Source organism: Parasteatoda tepidariorum, chromosome 7, assembly GCF_043381705.1.
Source record: "Parasteatoda tepidariorum isolate YZ-2023 chromosome 7, CAS_Ptep_4.0, whole genome shotgun sequence".
Taxonomy (NCBI): domain Eukaryota; kingdom Metazoa; phylum Arthropoda; class Arachnida; order Araneae; family Theridiidae; genus Parasteatoda; species Parasteatoda tepidariorum.
The window spans coordinates 80499089-80512986 of record NC_092210.1 but is presented as its reverse complement, the minus strand read 5'-3'; the positions used below and the strand labels follow the sequence as shown (position 1 = coordinate 80512986).

At 28.8% G+C, this 13898-nt stretch overlaps 1 protein-coding gene across 10 annotated transcripts in view; it reads left to right on the top strand.

The window, feature by feature from the left end:
* Positions 1–13898, top strand: part of LOC107454684 (nuclear pore complex protein Nup214) — an 89507-nt gene that overhangs the window by 17600 nt on the left and 58009 nt on the right. For 6 of the 10 annotated variants that reach the window (XM_071183694.1, XM_043053619.2, XM_043053615.2 and 3 more), the window contains exons 9-11: positions 855–912; positions 7109–7229; positions 11700–11855. In XM_071183694.1, coding sequence (XP_071039795.1) covers positions 855–912; positions 7109–7229; positions 11700–11855 — 335 coding nt within the window. Of the gene's footprint in view, positions 1–854; positions 913–7108; positions 7230–11699; positions 11856–13719; positions 13787–13898 lie in introns of all 10 variants that reach the window. The other 4 variants (XM_043053616.2, XM_071183693.1, XM_071183692.1 and 1 more) reach the window with 2 other exon arrangements.

Here is a 13898-nt window from a genome sequence, read left to right as displayed (position 1 = left end):
TTAGCATTTTATTTTTTTTCAAATATGATTTATTTTCATTGTTCATGTGTTATGAATTAGCACCTTGTTTTAAGCACTGAATATATATTTATACTAATTTTAAAGCTATAAAAAAGTTTTATAGAAAGTTGTTTTTATAATGTCCATTCTCTAAAAATTAATATTCAGTAATATCTATGTATTTGTATTTAGTGTAATCTATCTTATTTGTTCTACAAGTAACAATAAATTGGGTAAAGGGACAGATTTTGCTTTGATCTCTAAAGAAATCAAAAGAATAATAATTTCTGAAGAATAAAGATTTTGTTCAATTTTTGGGATGGGATGTCTTTGGTGTATCTGTAGAATATTTTGTTTGAATAGGGGCGAATTTTGAACTTTAGTAATTGTTCTGTCCTGAACCCACGTTTTCCAATCGTTTTCAGGCAGTTATAAAAGTTATAAATTGTTTTTTCTGCTGTTTTTACTGTTATATATCGTGATATTGACCATTTCTACCTAGTTTTTAAAATTTGATGTTTTGAATGCAATATTATTGTGACATGCTAAAATTTCAAAGTAGGAAAAATCTCTAATTATTTCATATTGTCTTAAATTTGTCGAAACACATTTCGTTATAAAACTGCTGAGAGGGCTTGAAAAGTATTAGAAATTTGCATGGATACTACTGAAAAATCTTACCAGAAGTCTCTGCAATAATACAAAAAATATGTTTAATCCCAATAAAATATAATTTCCTTCATAAATTTCAGTTAATTTTGTTAAATATGTAATATTTTTTTTATATTCTTTAAATTTTTATTATTCTTTTTTGTTATAATCTTATTATAATAATTTATTTTTCTTTGTGGCAGGGGTGTAACTGTGTGTGCTTCAAGAGATTCCATTGAAATTGCTATCATTGGTGATTGTGTAAGTTTTGGTCACGCTTTTCTCTTATGCCTGAGTTTTTTAATGAATGTCTTAAAGAACAATATAAAAATATAATTTAATACTGATATAATACTAAAATATAATTTTACACCAAATCTTAAACTTTAATTTCTCTTACTATTTAAACTTGAAATTTTATTTTAAAAATAAAATGCCAATCAAAATAACTTTAGTTTGAATTAGATTGTTTTATTTTGCACTATCAAAATGAAATTTACTAGATCTTGTTTGTGTAAATTTTCAAAGTATTCCATTTCTTCCTAAAATTATTTTTTCACCAGCTTTGATATATATTGTTAAAATGATCATAAATTAATAAATTTAATGTATTTTGACTTTTAAGTTCTTTACTTTCCTTTTTTGAATTTTTTTTTCCAGTCACATGTTTATTTCGTTGAATAATAATAATAAAAAAAAATAAAAATAGAAGCTATTTAGTTTTTTGAAACACTTAATGAATTATTTATGATTTTTCTATTCTGGCTATTTATGATGCTTCGAATTTGGATATAATTAAATGCAAACTGATTATTGTCTTAAGTAACTGGGACTCAGATCCAATCCAGATAATTGAGATTTTTAGATTATAGTAGTAGTGCCTTTTTATTGTATTTTCATCCAAAACTCCAATGGAGGTGTTTTTTTAATAATAGTGTCATGAAGTAATATGAAAATATTTACCCCGACCTACCCCAATTCAGGGCATACAGGTAAATGTTTATTAAAACCAAGTAAAAACGGAAAAGAACATAAAAAGCAAAAAGTGCGTAAAATACAAGAGTCATATGCCAACAGCTGGGCGGGCCGCCATATAGTGCTTAAAGCCGATGGCCCACCCTTATACTGAGCCAAATTACAATAGTATTGAAGACCCCAACAAAGTTACATAGAATACAGTATGTGTTACAATGCATAATGAGTAACTACAAGATATAAACATCTAAAATAAAACAGGACAATTAAAGATATGAATACAATAAAAATAAAAACCTTTTTTTTCCTTTCCCGTCTATTTTTGTTGATAAAAACGCTAAAAGCGAATATACAAGTGAGTAAAAACATCAAGTTGAATTAAAATTAGTGTTGAGGTGATAGAACAGAAGACCAACGGAGTCCCCCAGGATGCTCAAGTTTGAAGAATATAAAAGGGGGAATGACGTGTTAAAATAGAAGTGGATTGGCAGTTCAGGTATTGAGGGGAGACATCAAGTCAACCTAAGTGTATAGGGTCCATCGGATCGTCCATTGTAATGGTATCTTCTAGTGTGCTTTTAATAATTTCTCTAAAGATTTGTTGCTGTTGTTTTGTTCTGCACCACTTTTCGATTGGTTCCCTGATGTTAATATGATTCCCTCGGAGTGTCGAGAATTTAGAACATTCTGCAATTAGATGTTGAACCGTTTGCCTTTTGCCACAGTATTTGCAGCTAGATGATTTCTGAAAAAGTCTCGATTGGTGTTCTCCGAACACTCCATGGGCGGTATAGAATTGGTTTATGTAAAAGTCATAATTTAAAAGTTTATCGCTGACTTTTGGAAAAAACTTGTTGGTATGTCTCCCGTTTGATGAACGGTCCCACCTTTCTTTTCCACCTTTTTTAAACCTCTGCTGACCTGCCATAGTTTATAATTAAGCTGTGGTCTTGTAATAGAGTAGTAAAAATCTACCCCACTGAGCAGAGTGCCTGCTTTTGCTAGAGCATCCACTCCCTCATTTCCAGCTTCCCCCGAGTGAGCCTTGATCCAGTTGAACCGGTAATTCCTGTGTTGAATAATGCCTTTAATGTTTTCAACTATAATGTTCCTTGGTGTGGGATTCTCTAGGGCCTGTAATGAGGATTTGGAGTCCGAAAAAAGTACTAACTCTTGTATATCTGCCCAGTCATGAAGTAATATGTCATTTTCATAAATATATTTTTGCCACATAGATATAAAGATATTTTAAAATTCGTTTTTACTTATGCAAAAATTACATTATATAGTAAGATGACTCTTTTATGTCTTTTTATCTCATAAGAATAAAAATATTATTTTAATCCAATTATACTGATGGAAACAAAGTTAATACTCCATTACTCATTTTCTGAATGATAAAACTTCCATAGAGCATTGTTTAAATCTAAATCTTTGACTTATTCAATGGATTGTTGATTTCATTGGTTTATATTGTTCCGTATGTAGGATTGACATGATTTAAATCACTTATATTAAATCATGATTAAAATTGCGATTTTAATCATGTGACTTTTTTAAAAAAAATCATTGGTTTAAATGAACTATGATTTTATTTAAATAAATTTTTAGAGGGTGGGATTTTTTTAAAGACTTTATTCAACAAAATAATGAAAGGCTAAATTATTATATTTCAAAATAGACTAATAAAAAAATAAAATTAGAGAAAGTGAATGAGAGTAATATTACAGGATTGCTACACTATCTAGAAAATCCAAAAAAATTGGAAAAGTCTGGGAATTCTAAAATTGTCCAAAAAGTCAGGGAATTTAATAATTTTGAGTGAAAATGTGGAAAAATCAGTGAGTTTTAGTTGCCAGACTCCAAACATGTGATCTTTGTGGCCATATTTTCAAATATAAAAATTTTGTTTTCACCTATTCGGGGCAGTGAGCCAGACTTCATGTAGCTGTAACCACGCTATGACTTAGAAAACTTTCAACTGGTAAAGGGTTATTAGTTGTGAGAATCCAGAACAGATAGAAGGATGGAAAGACTTCATATTGTTTATTCTTATTTTTGATTAAGAAATTTATTGAATTGACTGTTTTATAATTTCTTATAAATTAATGTTTTTCATTGTGTGTGTTTGTTTGCTTAATCCTCCATCACCTAAGCTTGATAAATGAATTTAAATAAACTTGATACGAACTTAATGTTTAATTACACCTAATTAAACTTGTCATTTGTTAAAAATTCTCGGTAAACATTGGGTTTGCTGTTCCACATGAAAATTATGTATAGCAGTACTATAATATACTAGGGTCAATTCAGGTTGTATTTTTTAGGATCCATCTTCTCGAAAAACTGAAATTATTTTTTAAAAAATTACTTCATTAATGAAGTATATTCAGTTTTAGAATTCACTATTTTCTATTCTTTTTTTTTTTTTTTTTTTTTTTTTTTTTTGTAAATTGTAAATCTACTTACTTTTCCAATCATTTTTCGGCTGATGTCGTTATTTTCAATACATTGTTATTATGATGCTCAAATTTGGATATTTGAGTTATCTCTCTTTGATGCATTCGATTTGTGCTGATCCCATTGTACTTTCAATTCCTTTGATGCTAATTTTTTAGGCAGTTATTTATTATTTCTTTGGCACTTTTCACATAGTTTTTCCAATCCATGTAATTTTTTTAAAGTTTTTTTTTAACATGTTTTTTTTACAAATTTTGTTTATTATTTTAATATGATGTTACAATCAAATTTTGGCACTCTTGGTTCATAACGATTCTATCCTAAATTTTTAAAAGTTTTTTGGTAGACTGCTATTGATTTTTAAATTTCCTTTGCTTTTAATACAATGTTTTTACGCCGTTCGATTTGGAGTTATCACTTTCTAAAGCATCCCATTTGTGACTTCTCGTCTCGTCGGTTACATCACAATTTTGCGTCGTTTCATGATAATTTCCTTGAATTATTTTTCAGCCCTTCATGTGTGGTTTTTTAGAATGCTGATATTTTAAATACGATGTTATTAAGACATGAAAATTTTGATTTTGAGGTAATACATCCTGATGCTTTTGATTCACAATGATTCATTCTTAATGTCATGATATTCGATAATAGTTTTTTCGGCAATTCTAATTTTTCTCACTTTGTTCACTTGATTTTTCTCACTTTGTTCACTTGGTTTTTCGAATTCTGATATTCTTAATTTGATGTTGTTACGACTTTCAAATTAAAATTACCACTCTTTGACGTGTTAGACTCGAAACAATTCTATCGTGTTTTCACTTCATCAGATGATAAACATTTCAGCATTTTCCACAAGGTATAAGGTTTTCCGAATTCCAATATATGTCTAACATGCTATTACAACATGCTGATTTTGAATTTGAGTTTTGACTCGCTTGATTCATGACGATGTTATCATGAAAAACATGCCTTTTTTTCCAAGAATCCTCCGAGGAACAATTTTGTGTAATCATTTTTCGATTGTTAAATTGGTTTAAATTTTGTTAAATTTTTTAAAAATTTCGTTAAATTTGTCTTAAATTGGTTTTTACGGAATTAAAATTTTGGAATAGGTTGTTTTTTTAGAATTTGAATTTTCTGAAGAAGTCACATAATGGCTCCAATTTTCACCTGGATATTACATATAGATGATGGAAGATAGTTATATAACTTGTGTCTTTTTCTCTGTATGGTTTTGCTGTCTTGTTTTCACTCTCAATTATGTTTTCGTCCCTTATTTATTTTAACAGTGAGTAAAAAAAATGGCCCTTTTTTTTAATATTCTGTCTAGTTTTCTGTTGTTGTCTAATTTACTGTTTAATATATTCTGTGCCAGCGAGATTTGAAGATGACACTGCTTACTTTATGTATTGATCATTTTACTTTTCATTGGGTTTAATTCCTATTAATTCTAACATTAATTTTATATTTTAATAAAAATTTTCGAAATACTTATAAGTTTGATTCGTGAAGACAGAAAATCGATACATTAAATTCTATTGATACACTACTAGAATTTTGTTTCGTCATGTTTTAATTTTTCCCCCTCAGATATTTCAAAATAAATAAAATTTTCTTTAATAAATTTCTACATATTTCTATAATAGATTTCTAAATAATAAATTTCTACATAGAGTTGTGTTATATTTTTTAACTGAATATATAGTATAAGATACAAATTATAAATTTAAAAATATTGGAAAGTTAATGAGTTTTATTCTTCTATTTGAGTAGTGAGCCTGATGTTTAACTGGTAATTTTCCTTTCGCTGTGTGTAAAATAATTTACCGGTAAAATTAATCAGCATTACCTCCAGGATAGGATTTGCCTTTAAAAGATTTTTCCAGTCCTCTCTTCTGCACATAGAACAAAATTGGTATTTATTGTTTGTTACAAACAAATTTCAATTATACCCATTTAATTTTGTATTTATTTGAATACTTTTAAGTGTTTTTAAAACATATTAAATTTATAGTTAGTGTTTACGAATTGTGAAGAAAGATTTGTTCTGCTCAGAGAAACAATAATTTATTTCATACAATAATTTTTCTTTGTTGTATTCTGTTCTAAACTAAATTACATTTGAAACTATTTTAGCTATATAATTGTTTTTTAAATAATATTAAGTAGTGTTACTACATTTTATAGGATAATTTGGCTGCTCAATAAATATGTAAAAAAATCAAATTTAAATTTTTAAAAAAATTGGATTTAAATCAAATAAATAAAATTTTTTTAAAAAAAATCTTAAATTTTGCCTGATTTGTCTGTATGTTTTGTAAGGCTTTATTCCTATTGTTATTTCTCCTATCACTATTATATTCTTTACTGGTATTAGACTTGTATTAAAAAATGTGGTACTGGTATTAGAAAATGTGGAAGCCATGAAGGTCAAACTAAGCTATACTTTAGAAATTATGGTTTGTAGACTGGTAAATCAAAAAAAATTATATCAGATAGATTTTTAAAGCAAAACCAACTACATCAACTTGCAAAACATTTATAAAAAAATATATAATTTCTATAAAACAGTGCAATACAAAAAGTGTTTTTTTTTTTTAAACCTTATGGATAACTGAATCATGACAGCATATCTTTGAAATAAAAGAATAAGGCTGCATACAAAATAATAATAAATTGTCATAGGCTAGCAGTATTTCAATGAAAGAGGTTCAAATAATTGAGTCTCTACTGTATTTTATGTATATTTTTTTGTGGGTGGAGGAAGGGAATGTAATTTCAAAAGTGAAATGTTTAATTACGTAGAATAACAATTTTAAGTGTAGAATAGGGCACACCTTGGATTTTGCACAGTACCTTGAAGCTTTTACTATGCAAAATTCTTCAATTTTCATATTTTTATTATTTCTTACTTTTAGTAAAGTTCTAAGTACTAATTAGTAGTTCTTCATTACAAAATTATGTTTTCATTACATATATATGAAGAGAGAAAATATTCTAATATCATGTAATTTGGTTGCAGCCAAACTGGGTTCAGTGGGATGTGAAAGAAGATGGGAAAGCTCTGTTGCCTGGCAAAGATGGTGCTTCACATGCTATTGGAATGGGAGTTATGTATTGTGCTCAAAGAAAAATTGTAATAAGTAAGATGCCTCTCCATTTCGTTGACTTCTAAACTAAATATTTATGAATTTATTCTTACTAGTTTAAGTTGTTTAAGCTATTTTAGGAATGTAAAGTTAGAATAAATTGCTGATCATCTGTCGTAATTCTCTTTAAAACTTATTGGTTCAATTTCTAATGTAATTTCTAGAAAGACTTAGAAAGTAAGAAATTTGGGTTACTGAAGTTTATTCATCTCATTTTTAAACTTATTAAAAAATAAAGTTTTGACAGATTTTTTTTTCATTGGAGATAAAAAAGGGTTGCTGTATGTTAAGTATTGTACCTAAAAATATATATAATTTTCCTTTTCAATATGTCATAATTTATGAACAGTTGTTCTATTGATAAATTTTATTTTATTTTATAACCGTAGTTGAACAGCCTACCCAATTTTCGGGTTTACGACTACCAATGTTCGACTGCGTAGCCTTGTAATTTCGAAACCAATCCAGAAGACAAGGGAACTCCTGGATCAAGTATTTGGAGAAATTTGCCTTCGTGGAGGACTTTCTAATGAAACTAACGCTCATTTTCGTTTCATGGAGAGGAAGACCACATGATACTCCCACTGTTAACCGACAACAAAGGTGACTCGAACCAGTGATCCGTCTACCACTGAGGATTTTTCACATCAGCACTGTGGTTTGTGCAAGTCGGATGCGGAATTCGTATCGACCAGCTATCTCCAGGATCGAACCTGTTTCACCTCATTGAAAGGCGAACATTCCCCTGATCCATTGCGGCTCTCTATTGATAAATATTTTTTATTTTATAACTGTCCTTGAACTACCGACCCAGTTTTACGGGTTTACGACTACTAATGTTCAACTCCGTAGCCTTGTCATTTTGAACCCAATCCAGAAGACAAGGGAACTCTTGGATCGAATATCAGGTGAAATTTTGCCTTCGTGGAGGACTTTTTGATGGAGCTAACCCGCATTTGTGTTACATGGAGAGGAAGACCGCAAGAACCTCTCACGGTTAGCCTGACGGCAAGAGAACTCTAACCCTTGATCCGTCTACCACTGAGGATATTTCAAGTCAGCACTGTGGTTGGTGCAAGCCGGATACGGAATTTGTATCGACTGGGATTCGAACCTGGTGCGCCTCATTGAAAGGCGAACTTTCTATCCCCATAGCCATCGCGGCTTATCTAATGATAAATTAGAATAAATTTAATTTAATCTAATTTTTTGTTAAAAATAAAATTTATGATACATTTTATTTTAATTTGACTAATTTATTTATATGGCACAGAAGAAAAAATTAAAATATTATTAGATCCCAAAAAAAATTTTTTTAATATTCTATACCATTATATTCTACAAAAAAAAAAAANTCTCTTTAAAATTTATTAGTTCAATTTCTAATGTAATTTCTAGAAACACTCTTAGAAAGTAAGAAATTTGGATTACTGAAGTTTATTCATCTCATTTTTAAATTTATAAAAAAATAAAGTTTGGACAGATTTTTTTTTCATTGAAGGTAAAAAAGGATTGCTGTATATTAAGTATTGTACTTAAAAAATATCTGTAATTTTCCTTTTCAATATATCATAATTTATGAACAGTTCTATTGATAAATTAGAATAAAATTTATGATACACGGTGTGCCTTAACCAAAGTTAAATAAAATGCTCTTACACCTAGAAAATTAGAAGAGATTCTGAATTTACAATGTTCTTAGATAATAAAAATCGAAAAATTAATATAATCTGTGGAGAGATTTTTAAAAAAATCCACTTTGAACATTTTTGCTCACGAAGTACGAAATTTCTTAAATGTTGGCATCATTTTATACTTATAAATAGAATATATATATATTTGTATTAAATATTTATAATAACCTTTTATAAAATTTTTTTATAATTATTAGAAGTTTATTAATTGTTAATTATAGTCGGTGAACCACAAAATAAAAAACAAGAATAAGAAAAACTTAAATCAACTTTAGCGGCACAAGCACTGTGAAATTAAAACTTACAAAACAAAACACGTTTAACCTTGTGTCACAGAGCGATTGTTTGGTATCTAAAAAACTGTTAAAACGTGTATAATTGTTCAGTGAAAGATGTCTAAAGCTTTGACTCATGATCAAAATCCAGGTAAAGTATGTTTCTAGTGTTTTCGAAAACTAAAACAAATGTATATTATTGAGAATCAGTTCAAAATTGATATGAAAAATAAACATGACAACTATGATGATGAGCGTTAATTGCCATCGGCTGTGTGTTGTACGTGCAGAAGAAAAGTATTTAAAGCGAACACCGGAAAGAAAAAAATCTCCAGATTTGTCTATTTTTAAGCCTGTGCAGGCTACGCGATCAAGATGCGACTGCAAAATTTGTGAAATTGTATGCGAAATACCCGCAAAAATTTGTGGCAAAATTTTAAAAAAAAGTTTCAGGTTAATTTTAGAAGTAAAAAATATTTCTTTTGATTAATTAAAGGAAAACTAAAAGAAGATTCTAAGGGTGATCAGGAGCCTTCAGTTTTGCGGTTGTCGCAAATCCACGGGGAACCACTTCAAATCGCAGTAGGCAATAATAAAAAAAAAGCTTTCCACAACAAACTCTACATTATCTGTGGATGATATGTTGAAAATCAAAAGCGATTTAAATTTAAGTGATCTTGCAACTTTAAAAATGGCAGCTTCCATTCGTGTGTGTACATGAAGTAGAAAAGCAATTGAACCAGGATTAAAAACAGAACTTAATATCACAGCTCATTCTGTCAACAATTATTTTGATTTTAAGGAATTTCCTTTCGTTTGCATAAAAGGCGATGAAATCTTGGAGGCTCTTGGAGTTTACTGCAAAGATGTTCCTGCTTTTGTTCAGTAAATGAAAAATAAACGAGATGTACTGGATGTTCACTTAAAAATGGGTATTGATGGAGTAGGTGGATTTTAAAAAATACGTCTTCCTGTACAATCAAATGAGTTGGACTTCGAGTGCAGTGGTAAGTGCGCTAAGTATGATGAGGGGATAGTTGCAAGGAAATTTAAGGATTCTGGAGTTAAATGACTATTCATTCTAGCAGTCGTCACGAGTGCACAAGAAAATTATAAGAATGTAGATCAACTCATTTCAACGTTGAATATAAGTCCTTTCCACGGCACAATTGCGACCAATTTGAAGTTAGCGAATATCTTGGCAGGTATAATGTTGCACAGCAGCGCATACCCATGCACTTATTGTTATGCCATGAAAGATGAGCTAAGCATCTGTGGTGAATTGTGATCCCCCGATAATGTTTCATCGTATTATACAAGTTGGCTGACTGAAGGAAGAAGTTCAAAAAACAAAGCGAAAAATTATTTCAATTGCATTCATCCACCGCTAATTACAACTGTTGGAGGCAAAACATTCCTAGACATTATTCCACTGCCAGAATTACACCTTATGCTTTGTATTGTTAACACTGTTTTCACACATATGTTGAAAGAGTGTGAAAATGAATCCCTGACATGGGCAAAAGCTTGTCACGTTCAGCGTGAAATTGGACGAGGGTGTTCTGGGTTTAAAGGAAATGCATGCAAAACACTTTTGGATAAAGTAGACCTTCTGCCCCCAGTTTAAAAATCTAGCAATACTGAAGTATTTGACAACTTAAAAAAAAGTGGTTTCTGCATGCTTCAGAAATAATCTTGACCAAAATTACAAAGCATGTGTAGAAGCTTTCAAAAAGAGCTACATAAACTTAGGTGTCACCGTTACACCAAAGGTTCATGCAGTTTTGTTTTTCACATTGAACAGTTCTGTGACAAAAACGGTGAACGATTAGCATTTTTTTAGGAGCAGGCGATGGAGTCCGTACATTTTGATTTTTTAAAGTCTTCCTGGGAAATGAATAAGGTTGCTGCAAATCACCCGGATTATCCTAAACACCTTTTGAGCGCTGTTCGTAGATATACTGCTTCACATTTTTAAATTGATGTAATTATAATTAAATTATGTTACATTTTCATATTTTATCAGCAAAGTGTTGAAATAATAAAAGTTTAATAGAATTACAACTGTAAAATTATTATTCTATCATTTTTTCCTTTCTATTGATGTAAAACAACGCTAGATTTTCCAAAATATCATACTTTGTGTGCAAAAATGTTGAAAGTGGATTGTTTTAAAAGTCTCTTCACAGATTATATTGACTTTTATTTTCTGTTAACATTGTAAATTTAGAATCTCTTCTAATTTTCTAGGTGTAAGAGCATTTTATTTAACTTTGGTTAAGGCACACAGTGGATACATTTTGTTTTTATTTGACTGATTTATTTATATGGCACAGAAGAAAAAATTAAAATATTATTAGATCCCAAAACAATTTTTTTTAAAAATATTTTATACCATTATATTCTACAAAAAAAAGAGACTTAACTGGAAATATTTTGCTTCTTTTTGTTTATTTTGTATGTGTGATTCTCATTGGAGATGCATTAATTTTAAGGTGAATATGAATCCTATCAACCTATGCCAATTATATTTTTTCTGACAAATAATGGATTGTTGGTATCATATCACATGATCAACAACACTCCTGGATTAGAGAGTTTAGTATATCCAACAGAACCATTTGATAAAGCAAGTGAGAGAAAACGACATGGTATTGTTACATTTTTACTATTTTTTAGCTGCTTTTATAAGCTATAATTTTTTATATAGTTGAAAGTCTATTGTGTGTTAAAAAATATTTTTTCAATCTAGTTTTTAGTATAATTTTACATTGTTAACTACTTATGTGCTTTTTATTAATATAGACAGCTTACTAGATTTGATTTAGATTAGAGAAAAGTAATTAAAAATTGAAAGCAACTTTTGTATTAAAAATAAAATTTTATATTAATTATACACTAAAAAGGAAATAATATTTGTAGATGTATGCATAAAAATTTCAAGGCATTCTAAACTTTTTTGGACCTCTCAAGCATATCATATTCCACAAGAGATCATGTCATAGTTAAAACTCTTTTATCTGTTTGGTGGGTTGCCACAGGCTACTAAAATGGCACTATTTGCAATTATTTTCGGCATGAGGTGACTGTGGCAACTTTATTTGACGTAGTATTTTCCATACTATTTTCAGGAGAAGGAGACTTTTCTGTATTACTAGTGATTCTTTTTTTACCATAAATTGGGTTGAAAACCTGTGGCCGGCTGAAGTATTTTTTTCATAAAAAATTGTTTTGAAAATTTTAAATTTCAAATTTGAGTAATCACTTTTTAATGTGTTCAATTTGCGCAGATTCCATTGTAAGCATATTTTGTTTCTTGATAGCCTTATCAATTGTTATTGCTACAAAATTCTGCATCATTTAAAAAAAAAAATAATAATTTTTAATATGATGTTACGATACATGAATTTCGAATTTGAGTAATCACTTTTTACAATATATAAATAACTAATTATAATAATAATAACTATAAAACCTATAAACCTATAACTAATAATCATAATACTGTGAATGGTACAAAATGTCTTTTATTGCCTGAAACAATTTGTAATAATAAGGTTTATTATTAAAGAATTATTTTATGATGTTTATCTGTATTTAATAAAATCCTGGTTAGTCAAATCATGTTTAACAAAAATGTATTCTATTATTATTTACATATTTTATCTTGTATTATTCTATACTTTAGTGTTACAATTCAGAGAAAAGCAAAAAATATGTTCTATCACTTAAAACAATATTTTTGCGATAATATTATTAATTATTTAATTTAATGACACCATGCAATACAAGGTAAAATCCTACTTAGGCAAAAGGGTTTTATGGTTGTATAGGAAAAATATGAAAGATACCCTTACAAAATTAAATATATAAATATAAATGACCTGAACTACCTTTTCTTGTACAAAATAAGATCCATGTCATTCAAACTTGAAGTACTTGAAAAAATGTAATTTTTTGTTTGAATTGTTTCTGTTTTATGGGTTTTACATTACATTCAAAACATATTTTTAAAAAAAGTTAGTAAAGAAACCCCCATAATAATGCACAAATCTTACTTTAACTGGCTATTTGTTAATTATATATTTCATTAGTTAAAACATCAGTGTAGGGAATACTGGCAAATGTATACAAAGTTATTGTTATCCTGATGAATCATTATTAAAAAATTATGTTCTTATTATAATGAAAACAAATTCAAAATTCAACCTACTTGCTTCACCAAGAAATTACTTTAAATTAATATTTAATCATACTAATCAAATGCATGAAATCATATTTCATTCTTTATTGATTTGTCATTTGGTATTGCATACAATGACTAGTCACTGTGAGAAATGTGTTATCATTTCATATTTCTTCTGCCAATCTTGCGTGAAGTCCGACATAGTATTCAATGCCAGACTCCTAACTTTATGATAACATGTATATTTTGAAAAAGTTAATTAATATAAAACCAGGCAGCTTTTTTTAAAAATGTTTTTTTATTCAAGATTTAAAATTGATCATTTATAGGTGGATTGCAAAACCTAAATCAAGGAGGGACTCCACAGCCTTCACTTACTGCCCCAAGTTCCATTATGTGAGTAAAACTGCTTAATTCTAACGATATATAGTCTTGAGTTATTTTTTATAAATTTAACTAAATTCTGCCATTATTTTACATTTTTGTCCTGTATTTCACATGATTTATG